Source organism: Coregonus lavaretus (genome assembly GCF_964263955.1).
Source record: "Coregonus lavaretus genome assembly, chromosome: 12".
Taxonomy (NCBI): domain Eukaryota; kingdom Metazoa; phylum Chordata; class Actinopteri; order Salmoniformes; family Salmonidae; genus Coregonus; species Coregonus lavaretus.
Window position 1 is genome coordinate 8692339 of NC_139999.1, and position 22422 is coordinate 8714760.

The following is a 22422-nucleotide window of genomic DNA, read 5'->3' on the forward strand; positions in this document are numbered from 1 at the left end:
GCTTCCAACTTTGTGGTAACAGTTTGTGGAAGGTCCTTTCCTGTTTCAGCATGACAATGCCCCCATGCACAAAGCGAGGTCCATACAGAAATGGTTTGTCGAGATCGGTGTGGAAGAACTTGACTGGCCTGCACAGAATCCTTACCTCAATCCAATCGAACACCTTTGGGATGAATTGGAACACCGACTGCGAGCCAGGTCTAATCGCCCAACATCAGTGCCCGACCTCACTAATGCTCTTGTGGCTGAATGGAAGCAAGTCCCTGCAGCAATGTTCTAACATCTAGTGGAAAGCCTTCCCAGAAGAGTGGAGGCTGTTGTAGCAGCAAAGGGGGGACCAACTCCATATTAATGCCCATTATTTTGGAATGAGATGTTCGACGAGCAGGTGTCCACATACCTTTGGTCATGTAGTGTATGTGAAAATGGCGTGTTTCTATGTTTTGTAGTAAAAAAGATAGAACAAGATGTGTTTCCAATGACATCATCGGTATGCATCATGTGATTTTAATCAATTATGAGGAGGCATTGCCTACTAATTGCCTACTAATTGCCCACTCATTGCCTACTCATTGGAAACACTTATCTTCCTCTCTCTTTTTCACTACAAAACATAGAAACGTGCCACTTTCACAAACTGTATGTTGATGTTGTGGTGCTGGAGATGATGAATATGAAGATTCCCTTTAAGAGGCCATGTTTAGCTCAGGATAAAGGGATTGTGTTTGGTCCAGATTTAATACTTTAATTGTCTCATTAGTCTTGTTGTTGGTTGTGTCCTGTGGTGAGTGGGCAGCCAGTTCCTAGAATCAATGCCATTAATAGGTTGGTCCTCAAATCCAGATTAAACTATTCTCACGCTGGATTAGACAGATTTAGACAGAATACTAAACTGTGCTGAGTTGTTACTTACAGGTGCCCCCAGACAGTATCTACACTGCCTTGCAAAAGTATTCATCCCCCTTGGCGTTTTTCCTATTTTGTTGCATTACAACCTGTAATTTAAATGGATTTTTGTTTGGATTTCATGTAATGGACATACACAAAATAGTCCAAATTGGTGAAGTGAAATGAAAAAATAACTTGTTTCAAAAAATTCTACAAAATAAATAACGGAAAAGTGGTGCGTGCATATGTATTCACCCCCTTTGCTATGAAGCCCCTAATTAAGATCTGGTGTAACCAATTACCTTCAGAAGTCACATAATTAGTTAAATAAAGTCCACCTGTGTGTAATCTAAGTGTCACATGATCTGTCACATGATCTCAGTATATACAGTGGGGAGAACAAGTATTTAATACACTGCCGATTTTGCAGGTTTTCCTACTTACAAAGCATGTAGAGGTCTGTAATTTTTATCATAGGTACACTTCAACTGTGAGAGACGGAATCTAAAACAAAAATCCAGAAAATCACATTGTATGATTTTTAAGTAATTCATTTGCATTTTATTGCATGACATAAGTATTTGATACATCAGAAAAGCAGAACTTAATATTTGGTACAGAAACCTTTGTTTGCAATTACAGAGATCATACGTTCCTGTAGGTCTTGACCAGGTTTGCACACACTGCAGGAGGGATTTTGGCCCACTCCTCCATACAGACCTTCTCCAGATCCTTCAGGTTTCGGGGCTGTCGCTGGGCAATAAGGACTTTCAGCTCCCTCCAAAGATTTTCTATTGGGTTCAGGTCTGGAGACTGGCTAGGCCACCCCAGGACGTGATGCTGGAAGACCCAGCCACGACCCATCTTCAATGCTCTTACTGAGGGAAGGAGGTTGTTGGCCAAGATCTCGCGATACATGGCCCCATGTTGGAGTCTGTTTGATTGAGTGTGTGGACAGGTGTCTTTTATACAGGTAACGAGTTCAAACAGGTGCAGTTAATACAGGTAATGAGTGGAGAACAGGAGGGCTTCTTAAAGAAAAACGAACAGGTCTGTGAGAGACGGAATTCTTACTGGTTGGTAGGTGATCAAATACTTATGTCATGCAATAAAATGCAAATTAATTACTTAAAAATCATACAATGTGATTTTCTGGATTTTTGTTTTAGATTCTGTCTCTCACAGTTGAAGTGTACCTATGATCAAAATTACAGACCTCTGCATGCTTTGTAAGTAGGAAAACCTGCAAAATCAGCAGTGTATCAAATACTTGTTCTCCCCACTGTATACACCTGTTCTGAAAGACCCCAGAGTCTGCAACACCACTAAGCAAGGGGCATCACCAAGCAAGCGGCACCATGAAGACCAAGGAGCTCTCCAAACAGGTCATGGACAAAGTTGTGGAGAAGTACAGATCAGGGTTGGGTTATAAAAAAATATCTGAAACTTTGACATCCGTCGGAGCACCATTAAACCCATTATTAAAAAATGGAAAGAATATGGCACCACAACAAACCTGACAAGAGAGGGCCGTCCACCAAAACTCACAGACCAAGCAAGGAGGGCATTAATCAGAGAGGCAACAAAGAGACCAAAGATAACGCTGAAGGAGCTGCAAAGCTACACAGCGGAGATTGGAGTCCTGTCCATAGGACCACTTTAAGCAATACACTCCACAGAGCTGGGCTTTACGGAAGAGTGGCCAGAAAAAAGCCATTGCTTAAAGACAAAAATAAGCAAACACGTTTGGTGTTCGCCAAAAGCCATGTGGGAGACTCCCCAAACATATGGAAGAAGGTACTCTGGTCAGATGAGACTAAAATTTAGCTTTTTGGCCATCAAGGAAAACGCTATGTCTGGCGCAAAAACCCAACACCTCTCATCACCCCGAGAACACCATCCCCATAGTGAAGCATGGTGGTGGCAGCATCATGCTGTGGGGATGTTTTTCATCGGCAGGGACAGGGAAACTGGTCAGAATTGAAGGAATGATGGATGGTGCTAAATACAGGGAAATTCTTGAGGGAAACCTGTTTCAGTCTTCCAGAGATTTGAGACTGGGACGGAGGTTCACCTTCCAGCAGGACAATGACCCTAAGCATACTGCTAAAGCAACACTCGAGTGGTTTAAGGGGAAACATTTATACGTCTTGGAATGGCCTCGTCAAAGCCCAGACCTCAATCCAATTGAGAATCTGTGGTATGATTGCTGGACACCAGTGGAACCCATCCAACTTGAAGGAGCTGGAACAGTTTGCCTTGAAGAATGGGCAAAAATCCCAGTGGCTAGATGTGCCAAGCTTATAGATACATACCCCAAGAGACTTGCAGCTATAATTGCTGCAAAAGGTGGCTCTACAAAGTATTGACTTAGGGGGGGGGTGAATAGTTATGCACGCTCAAGTTTTCCGTTTTTTTGGTCTTATTTCTTGTTTGTTTCACAAAAAAAAAATGTGCATCTTCAAAGTGGTAGGCATGTTGTGTAAATCATATGATACAAACACCCATAAAATCCATTTTAATTCCAGGTTGTAAGGCAACAAAATAGGAACAATGCCAAGGGGGGTGAATACTTTCGCAAGCCACCGTAGGTCAAATGAACCTCCATTTCCGGCTGTCTCATGTTTGTTCCAATAGCCGAGTGAAAACCAGACTTGTGGCAACACGAGATTAGGGTAAAATCAACAACTAAGACATTTGCCATTTTCCTCAAAGAGTGGTTGAATACCTTTCACATATCTAGCTATGATCTGGAAGGCACTGACATGTGCTCTTGTTGAACCCTGCAAATAAAGTTTGTAGCAAAGTTCTACATGTTGTAGCAATTCGGGGAAGCACCAAGAAAGCTAGCTTCCATGGGGGTGCGCTTATCAGTTTTATCAACATCATTTTTTGTAACAATATACAGAGTCCCATATAAATAGAGAGGAGTGTCCTATATGGAATACATGTGGCTTTGGTTTAGGAATATCAAATAAAAAATCAAATCAAATTGTATTATACATATTTAGCAGATGTTATTGCAGGTGTAGCGAAATGCTTGTGTTTGTAGCTCGTGCACACATCCCATCTGGGCCTGCTATCGTTAATGGGTGTATAGCCTATTACGGCAATCCACAGCATGTTGTTGTTATTGTAGATTTACCGTTGAGTCGCTTGATAGCAATCACTAGGTTATGTTCCTCACCAGAAGGAGTGGGGGGAGAAACAATAGTTGACCTCCTTTTCCTTTTCCAGTGGTCTCCTGCCAGCAGAGGCTTGGCCCTGACAATACCAGGCCGACCTTTGTGTGAGCCGACCAGGCCAGTCAGTCAGTCACACTGCTGAACACAGGCCAAACAGTCACGTGGCACCACATCACCCCCCTACCCCCTACCCCTGGCTCTAGCCCTGCCCTGCCTCAAGCTCTGGTCCTGTCCTGTCCTGTCCTGTCCTGCCCTGTCCTGCACCCTGCTTGTCCTGGACTCCAGTCAAACTAACACGTGGCTAGATTACAGTACACAGGACCTGGCCTGGCCGTAACTCCTAAAATAACAGTTTAGAATTTATCATTTATGTGCTCTTGAATAAAAATGTATGAATAAAAAATATATAATAATAATAATAATAGTAGGTACTGTAGGTACCTTCTAATACAATTAATGTGTTGACTAGAATACTGAAAGCAACACAAGTTTGACTATCTATAGCTAAAGATAATAACACGATTATGCCAACTAATAATCCAAAAAGAATACAAGACAATCCAAAAATAGATTGTATCTGTTAGAAACTGTTTGTATCTAAAATAAACAATTTATTCCATGGATTAATGTTTCCTATTTCTGTCTGACTTTACAACCTGAGTCATATCATTTAAAGCGGTAAAGGGAGGAGTGCTGTTTTAAAAACAATGGTCGGACAAAGACAGTAAAATCACAATGCTCTGCATTCAAACACCACAGTTCCACCTCACATCTGACCTCATCCATCCCACACCCAGATCTGTCTCCGCCAGCTCTGGACCTGTCAATCAACTGACACCCCACCCAGAGACACTCACAACTTCCATTATCACCCAGACCTGCTGCCTCTACACTTTAAAGAGGAGCTAAGTAGAAAAACACGTTGAAGCAGATTCCACATGGTTGGTTTTGTGTTTGGACATGCTCAATGTATTCTGTGGAAATAGCCTACAACCAACAGCCAACACAAGTTCAAGTCATATACTGCATTTTTTTCCTGACACCACTCAAAACTCTTTTGTTCTCTGACTGAGCTACACACGGTCTGGATTGTCAAGGTTTCTTCAGTCTGGTCTTTAAAGGTACAGCTTCGGAGCAATTGACGTTGTTGTTGTTGTGGTTTTATGCTGTTAGCTAAGAATTTGGACTTGGCTGCCAATGAATGTCCACGTCAACACAGCCAAAGCGCCAATAGCATTGTACGGTACTTCAGCGTTTTAGCATTGGCCCAACCAAGGAGAACAACATGTTGACAGTTGGTTTTATAAAGACCCAGCTATTACTACTGCTATTCACTAAAGGGTCTAGGTAGCACGGACCTTAGGAAATAGACATAGGCCTGGAAATGGCCTGACCTTTAGGGAAGCAGAGAGTCTCGTAATGACCAGAGAGTAAAGCAAGTTGTTGTCTGCATCACACAGACCATAGAGAAAAAAGAGAGAGGGAGAGAGAGAAAGAGAGAGAGAGAGAGGGAGGGGGGGGGGGGTCGGGAGAGAGAGAGAGAGAGAGACAGAGAGTTCTCCCTCCGGAACAGTGTTGTTCAATCACCCATTATCACCAATTTAGAATATCACTTACCAGTAACGGGAGGAGAGAGGGGAGCTGGGGAGCTACCGTACAAAGGTAAGAACCGAGGGACCGTAAGTCAAAGATGGTCGTTAAGATGGTCCTAACAAGTTCATGTCAGAGACATAGCGATAGAGTGGAAAAGGAGGGCGAAGACAAAGCCAGCGTTCTGAGATGAATCTGTACTCACGTTGATGTCCAGGCTGCACAGGCTGAGAGAGTCCACATCCCTCCTCCTCTGTTTCCTCTTCTTCTGTAAACACACAACAACAACACAAAGGGTGAGTTTTAGAGAGAACATGGAAGTTCGGTAACGTGAGCAACTGAATAAAAGTAATTTACTGCCTCACACGGTTGCTAAGCTACAGGTTGACCTGTGAAAACAAAAGAGGTTTCTAAACGTTAGGGTCTTTCGTGATTGATAAAGGTTAAATGAAGGTATGGAGGCTATGAGGCCAGTGAGAAGAAGAGGTAGAGCCTCTTTCTATATTTTGCATACTCCGATTCGGCGTTTCGATAGGAATGAAATATGCATGTGCCTAAGGCTAACAGAAATCCAGCATACAGTAAACCAATCATTGGTGCACATAATAGTTGGCTCTTCCCCAACCATTTAGTAGATAAACTAGGCTGCTATATTTACAGGCCTAGCAGCAGTTAGTCTAAATGGATTCCATCCGCTGTTTTCTTCTACTTGGTTAATTACCATGACAACAAGTGTTCTCCAGCTTGGTTACCAGGGCTTCTCTGAGGTCAGGGAGAGGAGTTGAACAATGTATGTAATGGAACACAGGTAGCACAGAGAGAAATATGCATTATTTATGTGAACTCAGCACAACACGGTACACAATCAGGTTGTACAACTGATGTACATTTGACCTGAAACAACAGAGAGTTTGTCTGCACAATAATCTCTCCACAACGCTTGTGTAATTATTGTTGTACAGTTGTGTCAAATGAGTACAGGGCCTCTGAGATGTACAGTATCTGCATATTTCTGGGGCCTAACGACTTGCCTTGGCAGAGATAGAAGTCCTTCTATAATGGAATACAACATTACATTGCATTCTAACAGCAGAACAGACGCACACAAATCCTCTGGATCTGAGCTGAACAGGACAATGAAACATCCTCCCTACTGTACAACAGACCTCCACAACACACTCCAACGGATCTTCTCGAGCTGAACAATGGGGCACGTGGACCACAACGCAGACAGATGTGTTGTTTGGAGTGTGTTACATATGGAACCTTTATGCAAAGGGCCTTGGTAGCACAGACGTATCTAAACACTTACAGTGGGCTCCAAAAGTCTTGGGAACATGATCATTTTGTTGTTCTTTTGGCTCTGTGCTCCAGCACTTTTGGAGCTGGAGATTTGAATTTAAAATGATACAATGACTATGAGGTTAGTGCAGACTGTCAGTTTTAATTTGAGGGTATTTTAATCCATATCGGGTGAACTGTTTAGAAATTACAGCACTTTTTTTTTTAGAAATTACAGCACTTCTGGAGTAAACGTTTTCCAGTAAACTGACTATTCGAGGTCATCATTATTTTAAATCTTATTAAGCATTCAGAGGAAAATAACTGGTTAGACTGAAAGGAAACTAGTCATAGTTCATGGAACTGAGAGATTCATTTCCTATTAATAGTGAAACTTTATGGAGGGTTTAAACACCATCTCCATCAAAGAGCTTTACCTTATGATGAACATTTCTTCATTAACATTTGAGTCACAGATCTGTATCAAAGATATTGGTATCTATGCAGTTAGTTGGCAGAGAGACATTCTGACATGGATAGCATGATGAAGCCTGGAGTCAACAACTCAGCAGCATCACCCCCTGTCACCATTTCCATCACCAACCCCCTTCCCTACTCCATCACCACCCCCTTCCCCACTCCATCACCACCCCCTTCCCTACTCCATCACCACCCCCTCCCCTTCTCCATCACCACCCCTTTCCCTACTCCATCACCACCCCCCTGCCCTACTCCATCACCACCCCCCTCCCCTTCTCCATCACCACCTCCCTCCCCTACTCCTTCACCACCCCCCTCCCCTTCTCCATCACCACCTCCCTCCCCTACTCCATCACCACCCCACTCCCCTTCTCCATCACCACCCCACTCCCTCCCCTACTCCATCACCACCCCCCTCCCCTTCTCCATCACCACCCCCTCCCCTACTCCATCACCACCCCCCTCCCTACTCCATCACCACCCCTCCCCTACTCCATCACCACCCCCTCCCTACTCCATCACCCCCCCTCCCCTTCTCCATCACCCCCCCTCCCCATCACCACCCCCTCCCCTACTCCTTTCACCACCCCCCTCCCCTTCTCCATCACCACCCCCTCCCCTACTCCATCACCACCCCCTCCCTACTCCATCACCACCCCCTCCCCTTCTCCATCACCACCCCCCTCCCCTACTCCATCACCACCCCCCTCCCTACTCCATCACCACCCCCTCCCCTCCCCTACTCCATCACCACCACCCTCCCCTTCTCCATCACCACCCCCTCCCCTACTCCATCACCACCCCCCTCCCTACTCCATCACCACCCCCTCCCCTACTCCATCACCACCCCCTCCCTACTCCATCACCACCCCCTCCCCTACTCCATCACCACCCCCCTCCCCTACTCCATCACCACCCCCTCCCTACTCCATCACCACCCCCTCCCTACTCCATCACCACCCCCTCCCCTACTCCATCACCACCCCCCTCCCCTACTCCATCACCACCCCCCTCCCTACTCCATCACCACCCCCCTCCCTACTCCATCACCACCCCCCTCCCTACTCCATCACCACCCCCTCCCCTACTCCATCACCACCCCCTCCCCTACTCCATCACCACCCCCCTCCCTACTCCATCACCACCCCCCTCCCCTACTCCATCACCACCCCCCTCCCTACTCCATCACCACCCCCCTCCCTACTCCATCACCACCCCCCTCCCCATCTATATAGAACCTGTTAGCTTAGTTTCAAAACGTTTCACTAGTTTATGTTCACTCAGACTAGTTTATATCAACGCACGTCTTTGCTCCAGAGGCACAGCAGGTGCAGCCGGCCCAGGGAACATATAACACTTCCTGTGTAGAGTGACAAGAGCCTTCCCACACACACACACACACACACACACACACACACACACACACACACACACACACACACACACACACACACACACACACACACACACACCTTATCATACAGAGCATTGAGTGCATGGGGACACAACAGATGGTGACTAGCTCTCTGTTTGACTATACAGTGAAACTACCTCTGTTTCCTCCAGACCAGAGGATGTTGTGAAGACCTGTTTATCTCACTAATATGTGACCGGTCTGTCCTAAAAGGTAGTAATTAGTGTGTGATTGGACAATACAATTTTTAAAAAATGCTAAAAATTGTATAACCTACTAATAGAACATTACAGATGATGTTCAAGATTGAATAAAGTATGTATCACTTTGAGACAATAATTATTTTGCCCGTTTATGCATTCCCTTAGCTAAGCAGGATCATGTACTACTAACATTGCCTGACTATTGGCTTCCAAAAAGTTACGCAATTCAACTATCGCTTAACTTGTAATGCAGGCTGTAACAAAAACCTATAAAAGACATGGTCATTTCATGCTCTGCTCTGCATCAAACATCAGAAGCATCATTTTGTCAGGGTTACCAGGGTTGGCAGTCTACTGTAGGACTATAACTGTACTTAATAACAGAGCAGCCCTGGTAGGACTCTCTCACTATATCCTCCAGAGCAGCCCTGGTAGGACTCTCTCACTATATCCTCCAGAGCAGCCCTGGTAGGACTCTCTCACTATATTCTCCAGAGCAGCGCTGGTAGGACTCTCTCACTATATCCTCCAGAGCAGGGTTGATAGGACTCTCTCACTATATCCTCCAGAGCAGCACTGGTAGGACTCTCTCACTATATCCTCCAGAGCAGGTTTGGTAGGACTCTCTCACTATATCCTCCAGAGCAGGGTTGGTACATACAGGACCTCTCCTCTTACTTACCTTCTGATGCACAAACAGACAGCACCCCATCATGAGGGACCCCTGAGCCGGTTTGCTCCCCAGAGTCACGTTAACGGTTTCCTTTCCCACTGAGGGCCACTGCTAGCCCGGATCTAGCCCGTTCTTCAGATAGCCCAGGTCACACAGACTCAGATCTAGTCTGCTCCTCTGCTCGCCCAGGAAACAAGGGTCTCACATCCAGCTTGCTCTTCACACACAGGGTCCACAGAGGTGTGTATGTGCCTGTATCTGTTTGAATGTGTGTGTGTGGTAGAGAGAGAGAGTCCCATGCATGAGCGACAGCCAGACGAGGCAGAGTCGCGCTGCTTCACAACAGGATGTTCTAGTAGCGAGAGGAGTAACTGAGCTGATGCTATATCGGGCCTGACGAGTCACAATGGCCGACAGACCACACTTTTTCTTCTTCCTCTTCTCGTCCGAAAGGTTAGTGCACCGCCCACCCGCCTGCCCTGCTGCCTCTCGGCCTGACAGACAATGCAGTCCCTGGCCACAAATAGAGAGAGCAGTACTAGGGGTGTAGTGCTAGTGCCATCTCCTCATGATCATTAGGTTCTGTGGTCCACTTCTCACACCCATTACTGAGGTCAATAAAGAACTGGCAGTACTACAAGCCTTAAAAGCTTTATTTCCACTGAAAAAAAAATCCATGCTGTTAGAAATGTGTGACAGTGTGAAATACTTTTATAGCCTGCAAACCAATGTTTACCATCACATTCAATGCTATCATCTCACTCCATATCAAATCCAATGTTTTTCCCCTATAGGAATCAATAAAGTTTATTCAATCACTCGTCATTGTAGCCCTGGTGACACAGATAGCCTGATAACAACATTGCCCATATTTGGGATAGAAACAAACTTCATACTGTGCAAATGGATGGTAAAGTATTTGGTTAACTGCCTACAGTACAGTAGGTGTATGACAGGATGTTGTTCACCTAACAGGGTGTTGCTTGTGAGAACAGGAAGTTAACAGGAAACTAACAGGAATCTAAGACGCTACAGTGAGTCACAACTTCCTGGAAGCATTTCCTGTATTTCCTGAATACAAAGGGAAGAAGAGCAAGACCATAACAGATAGCTAAGACTGAAGTCGTCAAGACGACAGTGGTCGAAGCTATACCTTTAACTTTAATAAAGCAAGTATGTCCGAAAAAACCTGCCCTGTGTAACTGTGTATTACTAAAATATGTGTGGATTACATAAACCATCTTGAGACAGGATAAAACAAGAACATGTATAGCTGATTTATAGCCTTCAGTTTGGGGCATTAAAGAGTGACTTTCTCAAAATACCTGCTTGCTGCAGCAAGGTACATTGAGGGTGACACCACGCATCAAGTTCAGTAGTAATCATCTGACAATAACTCATGCTATAAAATACATGTCTGAAATACGACCCTGAAAGTGCAGTTTCATCCACTTTGAAGTGTTTCACGAACTGCAGTACAAGTTCTATTTGAATAACCCCAACTGTACTTAATATTAATGACGTCACCACATTGACCTCCTGTTACTTTATGCGTCAATCCAAAATGTTTTATTTAATTCATTTGTTTTATGTTTCATAAGTTGAAAACATTCTTGTGTTGATAGCATATGTTTATCATTATTCTGCTTTTATTAGTTAGAATTTTTAAATTTTCAAACTTCAATCCGATTCCTGTCTGAAAACCTCACTCAAGGTGTTTGCTGATCAAGTGTATAGGCTAGATCACAACATTGATATGTTGTTATAAAAGCATTAGATAACCTCACTGGAAACAACATGTTATCGTGTTGTCATAGTCTTGTGGTTCGAGATTACAATAATACTTTCCAGATTTGCCTCATGTTACTCTAGAGCAGGGTTCTTCAACTCCGGTCCAGGAGGGCCGAAACACTTCTGTTTTTTATTTCTACCTGGTAGTTAATTGCACTCACCTGGTGTCCCAGGTCTGAATTAGCCCCTGATTAGAAGGAGAGGATGAAAAACAGAGGTGTTTCAGCCCTTCAGGACCGGAATTGAAGAACCCTGCTCTAAAGGTTAGGAAAAGTGGGCTCACTGCAAACAACAGGGCACACAGTTCAACCGTAGAGTACACACACACACACACACACACACACACACACGCACACAGCTAGCCATTATCCAGGAGCAGGGTGTAAAACATTTCAGAAGTGGCTGCCAACTCCGGACTGTGCATGTTCCCCAGGTGGAATTCCACTCAGAGAGAAATAGATCACTGCACCCAGTTATCTCTGGTTGAAACGCTGCAATGAAGTATATGGTAGCATTCAATAGTCGCTATTACACTCATAGGAACAGGGCAAACCAACGTGTCAGACAACCAAAGTTCCGATAACACTAAAATGAGAGGGGTATTTAGGTCACACAAACAACAAATCTCAATAAAAAATGAAATAGGAAAAAAACTGTAAAGTACAAACTCAACTATTTATGGAGTTTGGACACACCTTCTCATTCAACAGTTTAATTTATCTTTACTATTTTTTACATTATAGAATAATAGTGAAGACATCACAACTATGATTTGTTTAACACTTTTTTTTTTTGGTTCTACATGATTCCATATGTGTTATTTCATAGTTTTGATGTCTTCACTATTATTCTACGATGTAAAAAAATAGTAAAAATAAAGAAAAACCCTTGAATGAGTAGGTGTCTCCAAACTTTTGACTTGTACTGTAAATCATAGGGTACGTCCCAAATGGCTCTCTAGTGCACTAGATAGGGAATAGGGGTGTTGTTTGGGACGCAACCATAGCCTCTAAACTTGGCTGATCTCCTGGTTGAAGGAACAGAACATTCATACCCTGGAGGTAGACACATATGATTAATAGAACTTGATAGATACAGTGTTGTGTTGGGACTTTACACAACAAAGAAGATAGCGACACTCTATAATGATTTATTTTAACTTATTATATCATGAATAATCATGAATAGTAATTTGTATTTAGTGTACGAACTATGCACTACTAATACATTTGGATGGAAATGTGTTATGCCGCTAACTCTAGTGCAATTCTCATGTTGTGCACATATGTCACGACTTCCGCCGAGGCTGCCTCCCCTCCTTGTTCGGGCAGGTTTCGGCGTTCGTCGTCACCGGCTTACTAGCTGCTGCCGATCCATTTATCATCACTCCACTTGTCTTGTCTAATTAATCACACACACCTGGTCCTTATCCCCAATTAGTCATTGTATAAGTGTTCCCTCTGCTTCCTTGTCTGTGTGGGTGATTGTTTGTTGTGAGCTGTGTGTAGCTCGGTTGAGCTACCCTTACCTTGTTGTTTGCCAGGGTAGATTTTCCCCTGTGCCTGAGTTTTGTTGTCGCATGCTTGCGCAACTGTTTATCGACGGAATAAACTTTTTGGATGCATATTACTCTCCTGTGTCTGACTTCTTCTATCACACGCATCACAACATAGCCAGGTCGTTAAAAAATGAACAAATCGGAAAACAAGTCTGAGTCGGCTGATGAGTGGAAAACGGCATCATCTTCACTCCAGCTCTCCCTGGTATGAAATAACAGACAGACAGACAGACAGACAGAACAAGGGAGGGAGGAGACAGGGAGGTAGGGAGGACTACTCCCATGTTCTGTGCTTGGAGTGGCCATCACAAAGCCCTGACCTCAATCCTATAGAAAATGTGTGGGTAGAACTGAAAAAGCGTGTGCGAGCAAGGAGGCCTACAAACCTGACTCAGTTACACCAGCTCTGTCAGGAGGAATGGGCCAAAATTCACCCAACTTATTGTGGGAAGCTTGTGGAAGGCTACCCGAAACGTTTGACCCAAGTTTAAAGGCAATGCTACCAAATACTAATTGAGTGTATGAAAACTTCTGACCCACTGGGAATGTGATTAAATAAATAAAAGCTGAAATAAATAATTCTCTCTACTATTATTCTGACATTTCACATTCTTAAAATAAAGTGGTGATCCTAACTGACCTAAGACAGGGAATTTTTACTAGGATTTGTGGAATTGTGAAAAACTGAGTTTAAATGTATTTGGCTAAGGTGTATGTAAACTTCCGACTTCAACTGTAGTCTCCTCTGAACAGTTGATGTTGAGTTGTGTCTGTTACTTGAACTCTGTGAAGCATTTGTTTGGGCTGTAATCTGAGGTGCAGTTAACTCTAATGAATTTATCCTCTGCAGCAGAGTTAACTCTGGGTCTTCCTTTCCTGTGGCGGTCCTCATGAGAGCCAGTTTCATCATAGCGCTTCATGGTTTTTGCGACTGCACTTGAAGAAACTTTCAAAGTTCTTGAAATTTTCCGGACTGACTGACCTTCATGTCTTAAAGTAATGATGGACTGTCGTTTCTCTTTGCTTATTTGAGCTGTTCTTGCCATAATATGGACTTGGTCTTTTACCAAATATGGCTATCTTCTGTATACCACCCCAACCTTGTCACAACACAACTGATTGGCTCAAACGCATTAAGAAGGAAAGAAATTCCACAAATTAACTTTTAACAAGGCACACCTGTTAATTGAAATGCATTCCAGGTGACTACCTCATGAAGCTGTTTGAGAGAATGCCAAGAGTGTGCAAAGCTGTCATCAAGGCAAAGGGTGGCTACTTTGAAGAATCTCAAATAGAACATATATTTTGATTTGTTTAACACTTTTTTGGTTACTACATGATTCCATATGTGTTATTTCATCATTTTGATGTCTTCACTATTATTCTACAAATGTAGAAAATAGTAAAAATAAAGAAAAACCATGGAATGAGTAGGTGTGTCCAAACTTTTGATTGGTACTGTATGTTAGGCTTGGATTCACCATGCCAAAAGGTTTTTCCCCAGGTGCATGAACACTGAGGACATTTACTGCGATGTTGATGAGACCCTACGGCCAATTAAATGCTCAAGACAGGCTTGATGCAAACGTGTGCCTGCTAAATGTTATGTTTCTTTCTTTCATTAATTTCATTTGATTACAGAACACTGTATATTGTAAATATACATTATTTTTTTTGGGAAAGATGTCTTCGAATGATCACACCTTTGATCACACATAGGATAGAAATTATGGAAATGTTATTTTACATTTTTTGATGGGTCCATTTTGATGGGTAGTGCAAGTGTATTGCCTAATGTGAAAACGATGCAATGTTCTGTAATTTGCAGCATTTTAGCATACATTCAAAGGGAAATTTTGAAACATGTATCTTGCATTTTTTGCTATTGGATTAACTGGTTGCTTAAACAACTACATTGAGAAGATATCATTATGTGATTAAATCAATGTTCTCATGGTATTTCACAGTACATTTATATTTTGGATAAAGTGTTGTGTGGTGAAAGATGTTTCCAAACAAAATGAATGCACAATAAAATATTTAGAATAAAATACTTTACAAGTGTTACCAGTTTGGATTTTTGTACTAAGAGTTTTGAAAATTCACCACATACTTGTGAAAATAGCACCAAAAAAAAGCAGGCCTTGATGTCTGGGAAGGAAGTTTAAAGTAGACTATGTGGATGGCCAGCCTGGTCTCATAGACTAGACGTAACATAGAAAACATCAATCTGAGACACTCATAAAATGTAAATCAAAGTAAGTAGTGGATAACTATGACAAAGGAGGTTTTGAGAGTCTGAAGTGAGAGACAAAGGAGATGATTGTGGACTACAGGAAAAATAGGACTGAGCACGCCCCATTCTCATCGACGGGGCTGTAGTGGAACAGGTTGAGAGCTTCAAGTTCCTTGGTGTCCACATCACCAACAAACTATCATGGTCCAAACACACCAAGGCAGTCATGAAGAGGGCATGACAAAGCCTATTCCCCCTCAGGAGACTGAAAAGATTTGGCATGGGTCCTCAGATCCTCAAAAAGTTATACAGCTGCACCATCGAGAGCATCCTGACTGGTTGCATCACCACCTGGTATGGCAACTGCTCGGTCTCCGACTGCAAGGCACTACAGAGGGTAGTGCGTACGGCCCAGTACATCACTGGGGCCTCTATACTGCATCGCAGTGCTAGCTGTGCCACTAGAGATCCTGGTTCGAATCCAGGCTCTGCTGTAGCCGGCCGCAACCGGGAGACCAATGGGGCGGCGCACAATTGGCCCAGCGTCGTCCAGGGTAGGGGAGGGAATGGCCGGCAGGGAGGTAGCTTAGTTGGTAGAGCATGGCGTTTGCAACGCCAGGGTTGTGGGTTTGTTTCCCACGGGGGGCCAGTATGAAAAATAAAATAATGTATGCACTCACTAACTGTAAGTCGCTCTGGATAAGAGCGTCTGCTAAATGACTAAAATGTAAAATGTAAATGTAAATATACCAGGTGGTGTCAGAGGAAGGCCCTCAAAATTGTCAAAGACTCCAGCCACCCTAGTCATAGACTGTTCTCTCTGCTACTGCACGGCAAGCGGTACCGGAGCGCCAAGTCTAGGTCCAAAAGGCTTCTCAACAGCTTCTACCCCCAAGCCATAAGACTCCTGAACAGCTAATCATGGCTACCCAGACTATGCCCCCCACCCCATCTTTTTATGCTGCTGCTACTCTGTTAATTATTTATGCATAGTCACTTTAACTCTACCCACATGTACATATTACCTCAACTACATCAACTAGCCGGTGCCCCAGAACATTGACTCTGCACCGGTACCCCCCTGTATATAGCCTCCCTACTGTTATTTTATTTTACTTCTGCTCTTTTTTTCTCAACACTTTTTTGTTGTTGTTGTTTTATTTTACTTTTTTTTGTTTAAATGCATTGTTGGTTAAGGGCTGTAAGTAAGCATTTCCGGTAATGTCTACACCTGTTGTATTCGGCGCATGTGGCATATAACATTTGATTTGATTTGATTTGAGAGTCACTGGCATCATGAAGAACCAGACCAGACCAGACAGAGAAGCTCATTCCTCCACTATGATTAAGCTTATAAACAGCTACAGTGGGGAGAACAAGTATTTGATACACTGCCGATTTTGCAGGTTTTCCTACTTACAAAGCATGTAGAGGTCTGTAATTTTTATCATAGGTACACTTCAACTGTGAGAGACGGAATCTAAAACAAAATTCCAGAAAATCACATTGTATGATTTTTAAGTAATTCATTTGCATTTTATTGCATGACATAAGTATTTGATACATCAGAAAAGCAGAACTTAATATTTGGTACAGAAACCTTTGTTTGCAATTACAGAGATCATACGTTTCCTGTAGGTCTTGACCAGGTTTGCACACACTGCAGCAGGGATTTTGGCCCACTCCTTCATACAGTCCTTCTCCAGATCCTCCAGGTTTCGGGGCTGTCGCTGGGCAATACGGACGTTCAGCTCCCTCCAAAGATTTTCTATTAGGTTCAGGTCTGGAGACTGGCTAGGCCACTCCAGGACCTTGAGATGCTTCTTACGGAGCCACTTCTTAGTTGCCCTGGCTGTGTGTTTCGGGTCGTTGTCATGCTGGAAGACCCAGCCACGACCGATCTTTGTCCTGTCCACTTTGCAGAAAAGCATCCCCAAAGAATGATGTTTCCACCTCCATGCTTCACGGTTGGGATGGTGTTCTTGGGGTTGTACTCATCCTTCTTCTTCCTCCAAACACGGCGAGTGGAGTTTTGACCAAAAAGCTCTATTTTTGTCTCATCAGACCACATGACCTTCTCCCATTCCTCCTCTGGATCATCCAGATGGTCATTGGCAAACTTCAGACGGGCCTGGACATGCGCTGGCTTGAGCAGGGGGACCTTGCGTGCGCTGCAGGATTTTAATCCATGACGGCGTAGTGTGTTACTAATGGTTTTCTCTGAGACTGTGGTCCCAGCTCTCTTCAGGTCATTGACCAGGTCCTGCCGTGTAGTTCTGGGCTGATCCCTCACCTTCCTCATGATCATTGATGCCCCACGAGGTGAGATCTTGCATGGAGCCCCAGACCGAGGGTGATTGACCGTCATCTTGAACTACTTCCATTTTCTAATAATTGCGCCAACAGTTGTTGCCTTCTCACCAAGCTGCTTGCCTATTGTCCTGTAGCCCATCCCAGCCTTGTGCAGGTCTACAATGTTATCCCTGATGTCCTTACACAGATCTCTGGTCTTGGCCATTGTGGAGACGTTGGAGTCTGTTTGATTGAGTGTGTGGACAGGTGTCTTTTATACAGGTAACGAGTTCAAACAGGTGCAGTTAATACAGGTAATGAGTGGAGAACAGGAGAGCTTCTTAAAGAAAAACTAACAGGTCTGTGAGAGCCGGAATTCTTACTGGTTGGTAGGTGATCAAATACTTATGTCATGCAATAAAATGCTAATTAATTACTTAAAAATCATACAATGTGATTTTCTGGATTTTTGTTTTAGATTCCGTCTCTCACAGTTGAAGTGTACCTATGATAAAGATTACAGACCTCTACATGCTTTGTAAGTAGGAAAACCTGCAAAATCGGCAGTGCATCAAATACTTGTTCTCCCCACTGTATATAGATAACTACAGCTGGCAGAAAGAAAGCAGCTGTTCTTGTTCCAGTTTTTTAGATATACCTCCAGGATGCCTTATCTTTATCTCTCGTCAGGCCTTTTTCTTGAGATAGATACGGCATCGCTCAGAGTAGTGGCTAATGCTTTTTTATTCAATTCACACTCAACTTGGCTGTGACCCCACGGCCAGCCTCGAGCAAGGAAAAACACAACGACAAATTTGGTCAGCTTGGTGTGTGAAGCGTGTGTGTTTTCTTGTGTGTGTGCTGAAGACAAAAAGGTTTTGATGGGGAGCCAGGTAGGAAGGAGAGGTGGTCACGTTGTGCTGTTCGTTAGGAGTTGCCGTGGTTCCAGCTGAAATCTCTGGAATATTTACAACTTTAAAGTCTTGAAGTGCAACACAACATTCAGACGCTTCAGACCCAAATAAACGCATTTGCCAAAACGTGTTGGTTTTACAATAAAATACTGATATTTCAAACAAACTTTCATCTTCAACAACATTCTGATGCAGCAGAGTAGACTGACAGTGTTGTGATCTAACCTAAGAAAGGAAGTCAGGCCAGGGCTCTGTTTTCCTCTCCAGCGACTGAATCAGTCCAGGATTCCAGTGCTCATCTCTGGGTGTGAGATGCCAGCGATGTGCCAGCCCCTGGCCTTGTTTGTGTTGGCTGTTCCAACCACCAGACTCACTGTCTGCTCGCCCAACCGACCCTGTCTCTGTCACAGCGCTAGCGTCAGAGCAATGTGCAGGAGGGGGAACTGAGCTGAGGCCTAAAGCCATGGACAGGATAGGCAGCACAGGACAGGATATGTTTACATTGATTGACAGGAGTCCTCCAGCTACTAGGACCTCAAAAAGGCAGGCTCTCTGACCTGAGTTAACTGATCTACAGCCACAGCGTGAACATGGTAAAGCTGAAGTCACATCCGAAGAGGCTAAAATGGTAATATTCCAAATATATTCCAAATATATTCCTTATATAAGGCTTTGGATATATCCCAAATAGAAGGTTCTGGTCCTATCTACCATATATTACCATATAATAACTGGTCTGATATCATGACATTGTGTTCTGAAACTTTACGTTCATTTTGTCGCAAGTCTTTGTTTCCTCCCTGCCTCAAGGTAGCTGTAGATATCTGTAGGTGTCTGTAGGTATCTGTAGGTACCTATAGGTACAGTGAGGGAAAAATGTATTTGATCCCCTGCTGATTTTGTACGTTTGCCCACTGACAAAGAAATGATCAGTCTATAATTTTAATGGTAGGTTTATTTGAACAGTGAGAGACAGAATAACAACAAAAAAGAAATGTTATCAATTGATTTGCATTTTAATGAGGGAAATAAGTATTTGACCCCTCTGCAAAACATGACTTAGTACTTGGTGGCAAAACCCTTGTTGGCAATCACAGAGGTCAGATGTTTCTTGTAGTTGGCCACCAGGTTTGCACACATCTCAGGAGGGATTTTGTCCCACTCCTCTTTGCAGATCTTCTCCAAGTCATTAAGGTTTCGAGGCTGACATTTGGCAACTCGACCTTCAGCTCCCTCCACAGATTTTCTATGGGATTAAGGTCTGGAGACTGGCTAGGCCACTCCAGGACCTTAATGTGCTTCTTCTTGAGGCACACCTTTGTTGCCTTGGCCGTGTGTTTTGGGTCATTGTCATGCTGGAATACCCATCCACGAACCCATTTTCAATGCCCTGGCTGAGGGAAGGAGGTTCTCACCCAAGATTTGATGGTACATGGCCCCGTCCATCGTCACTTTGATGCGGTGAAGTTGTCCTGTCCCCTTAGCAGAAAAACACACCCAAAGCATAATGTTTCCACCTCCATGTTTGACAGTGGGGATGGTGTTCTTGGGGTCATAGGCAGCATTCCTCCTCCTCCAAACACGGCGAGTTGAGTTGATGCCAAAGAGCTCCATTTTGGTCTCATCTGACCACAACACTTTTACCCAGTTCTCCTCTGAATCATTCAGATGTTCATTGGCAAACTTCAGACGGGCATGTATATGTGCTTTCTTGAGCAGGGGGACCTTGCGGGCGCTGCAGGATTTCAGTCCTTCACAGCGTAGTGTGTTACCAATTGTTTTCTTGGTGACTATGTAGTCTGTAGTTCTGGGCTGATTCCTCACCATTCTCATGATCATTGCAACTCCACGAGGTGAGATCTTGCATGGAGCCCCAGGCCGAGGGAGATTGACAGTTATTTTGTGTTTCTTCCATTTGCGAATAATCGCACCAACTGTTGTCACCTTCTCACCAAGCTGCTTGGCGATGGTCTTGTAGCCTATTCCAGCCTTGTGTAGGTCTACAATCTTGTCCCTGACATCCTTGGAGAGCTCTTTGGTCTTGGCCATGGTGGAGAGTTTGGAATCTGATTGATTGATTGATCTGATTAACTCCCTTTAAGAGTGTGCTCCTAATCTCAGCTCGTTACCTGTATAAAAGACACCTGGGAGCCAGAAATCCTTCTGATTGAGAGGGGGTCAAATACTTATTTCCCTCATTAAAATGCAAATAAATGTATAACATTTTTGACATGCGTTTTTCTGGATTTTGTTGTTGTTATTCTGTCTCTCACTGTTCAAATAAACCTACCATTAAAATTATAGACTGATCATTTCTTTGTCAGTGGGCAAACGTACAAAATCAGCAGGGGATCAAATACTTTTTCCCCTCACTGTATCTGTAGGTATCTATAGGTACCTGTAGGTGTCTGTAGGTAGCTATAGGTGTCTGTAGGTATCAGTAGGTATCAGTAGGTATCTGTAGGTATCAGTAGGTAGCTGTAGGTATCTGTAGGTATCAGTAGGTATCTGTAGGTATCAGTAGGTATCTGTAGGTGTCTGTAGGTATCAGTAGGTGTCTGTAGGTACCTGTAGGTGTCTGTAGGTAGCTGTAGGTACCTGTAGGTAGCTGTAACTGCAACAAATTCAAACAGCTAGTTTCCTCTGCCATCCAGTGTCAGGTTTGCTTTGAAATACAATCAGCTATCAAACTCATCAAACATGAATCAAATCCAGTACGTTCAGACAAACTGGATTGTTAAGTGAGACCATAGTGAAAGTAAAATGTGTAACACACTCTCTGGTGTGTCCAAAACAGCACCCTATTCCCAACATAGTGCACTCCTTTTGCCAGGAGCCCTATGGCCAGGCACAGCCAGTCTTTCAGCCTAGCTCCAGACAAACATAGAGGGGAGAAACACAAAGGACATCCTGGGTAAGATTTGCATGTGTAAATGACATAATGTCCTTAATTGAAAATAAACAAACATTGTTTTGTTTTCATTTTCTGAGTAGTGATCAGAGATCCAATGTAATCAGAATTATTGTAATCAATACAGAGGAGTATGAATATGGCAGTGTTAACACATGCACGCACACACACACACACACAAAACACACAGCCCTATTCGGCTCTGTTGTAGCCGGCCGCGACCGGGAGACCCATGGGGCGGCGCACAATTGGCCCAGCGTTGTCCAGGGTAGGGGAGGGAATGGCCGGCAGGGATGTAGCTCAGTTGGTAGAGCATGGCGTTTGCAACGCCAGGGTTGTGGGTTCGATTCCCACGGGGGGCCAGTATGAAAAATAAATAAAAATAAATAATAATGTATGCACTCACTAACTGTAAGTCGCTCTGGATAAGAGCATCTGCTAAATGACTAAAAATGTTAAAAAATTAAAAATAAATGTAAACCACTTACCCCTCTGAACATCCAGCTGTCGGGTGAGGGAAGCAGAGAGAAGCAGCTCTTTTTTTGCAGCGTTGGCCTGAGGGAAGAGAGGAGAGTAGGAGAGGAGAGGAGAGGAAGAGATGAGAGTAGGAGAGGAGTGGAAGAGAGGGAGAGGAGGAGAGGAGAGGGGGGGAGAGGAAGAGGAGGAGAGGAGAGGAGAGGAGAGGAGAGGAGAGGAGAGGAGAGGAGAGGAGAGGAGAGGAGAGGAGAGGAGAGGAGAGGAGAGAGACAAACAGAGTAAATGTCTGTCCATTAAACCACAGTAAAAAAAAAGACACTAAAGAAGCGGCAGCAGCTCCAGCCCAGCTAGCCTCTAATCACATTCACTCCAGTCAGGCCCTCAGAGACCAGACAGATGACATCACTCCACAGTTAATGTTAATGGAGATGAACCTGGTAGTGGTGGCGTGGCCCTTTGAACTTCCGGAAGCAGCTGATGGATCCTGCAGCTGATGGACACACACACACACACACACACACACACACAC

General features: G+C 43.9%; 1 protein-coding gene across 2 annotated transcripts in view; it reads right to left on the reverse strand.

Moving 5' to 3' along the window:
• The window catches only part of LOC311139050 (rho guanine nucleotide exchange factor 3-like), a 93137-nt gene that overhangs the window by 49334 nt on the left and 21381 nt on the right, over nt 1-22422 (reverse strand). The window contains exons 2-3 of one of the 2 annotated variants that reach the window (XM_084173897.1): nt 21905-21971; nt 5869-5931 (exon numbers count right to left, since the gene is read on the reverse strand). In XM_084173897.1, coding sequence (XP_084030023.1) covers nt 5869-5931; nt 21905-21971 — 130 coding nt within the window. Of the gene's footprint in view, nt 1-5868; nt 5932-9723; nt 9923-21904; nt 21972-22422 lie in introns of those variants that run through there. The other variant, XM_084173899.1, reaches the window with a different exon arrangement.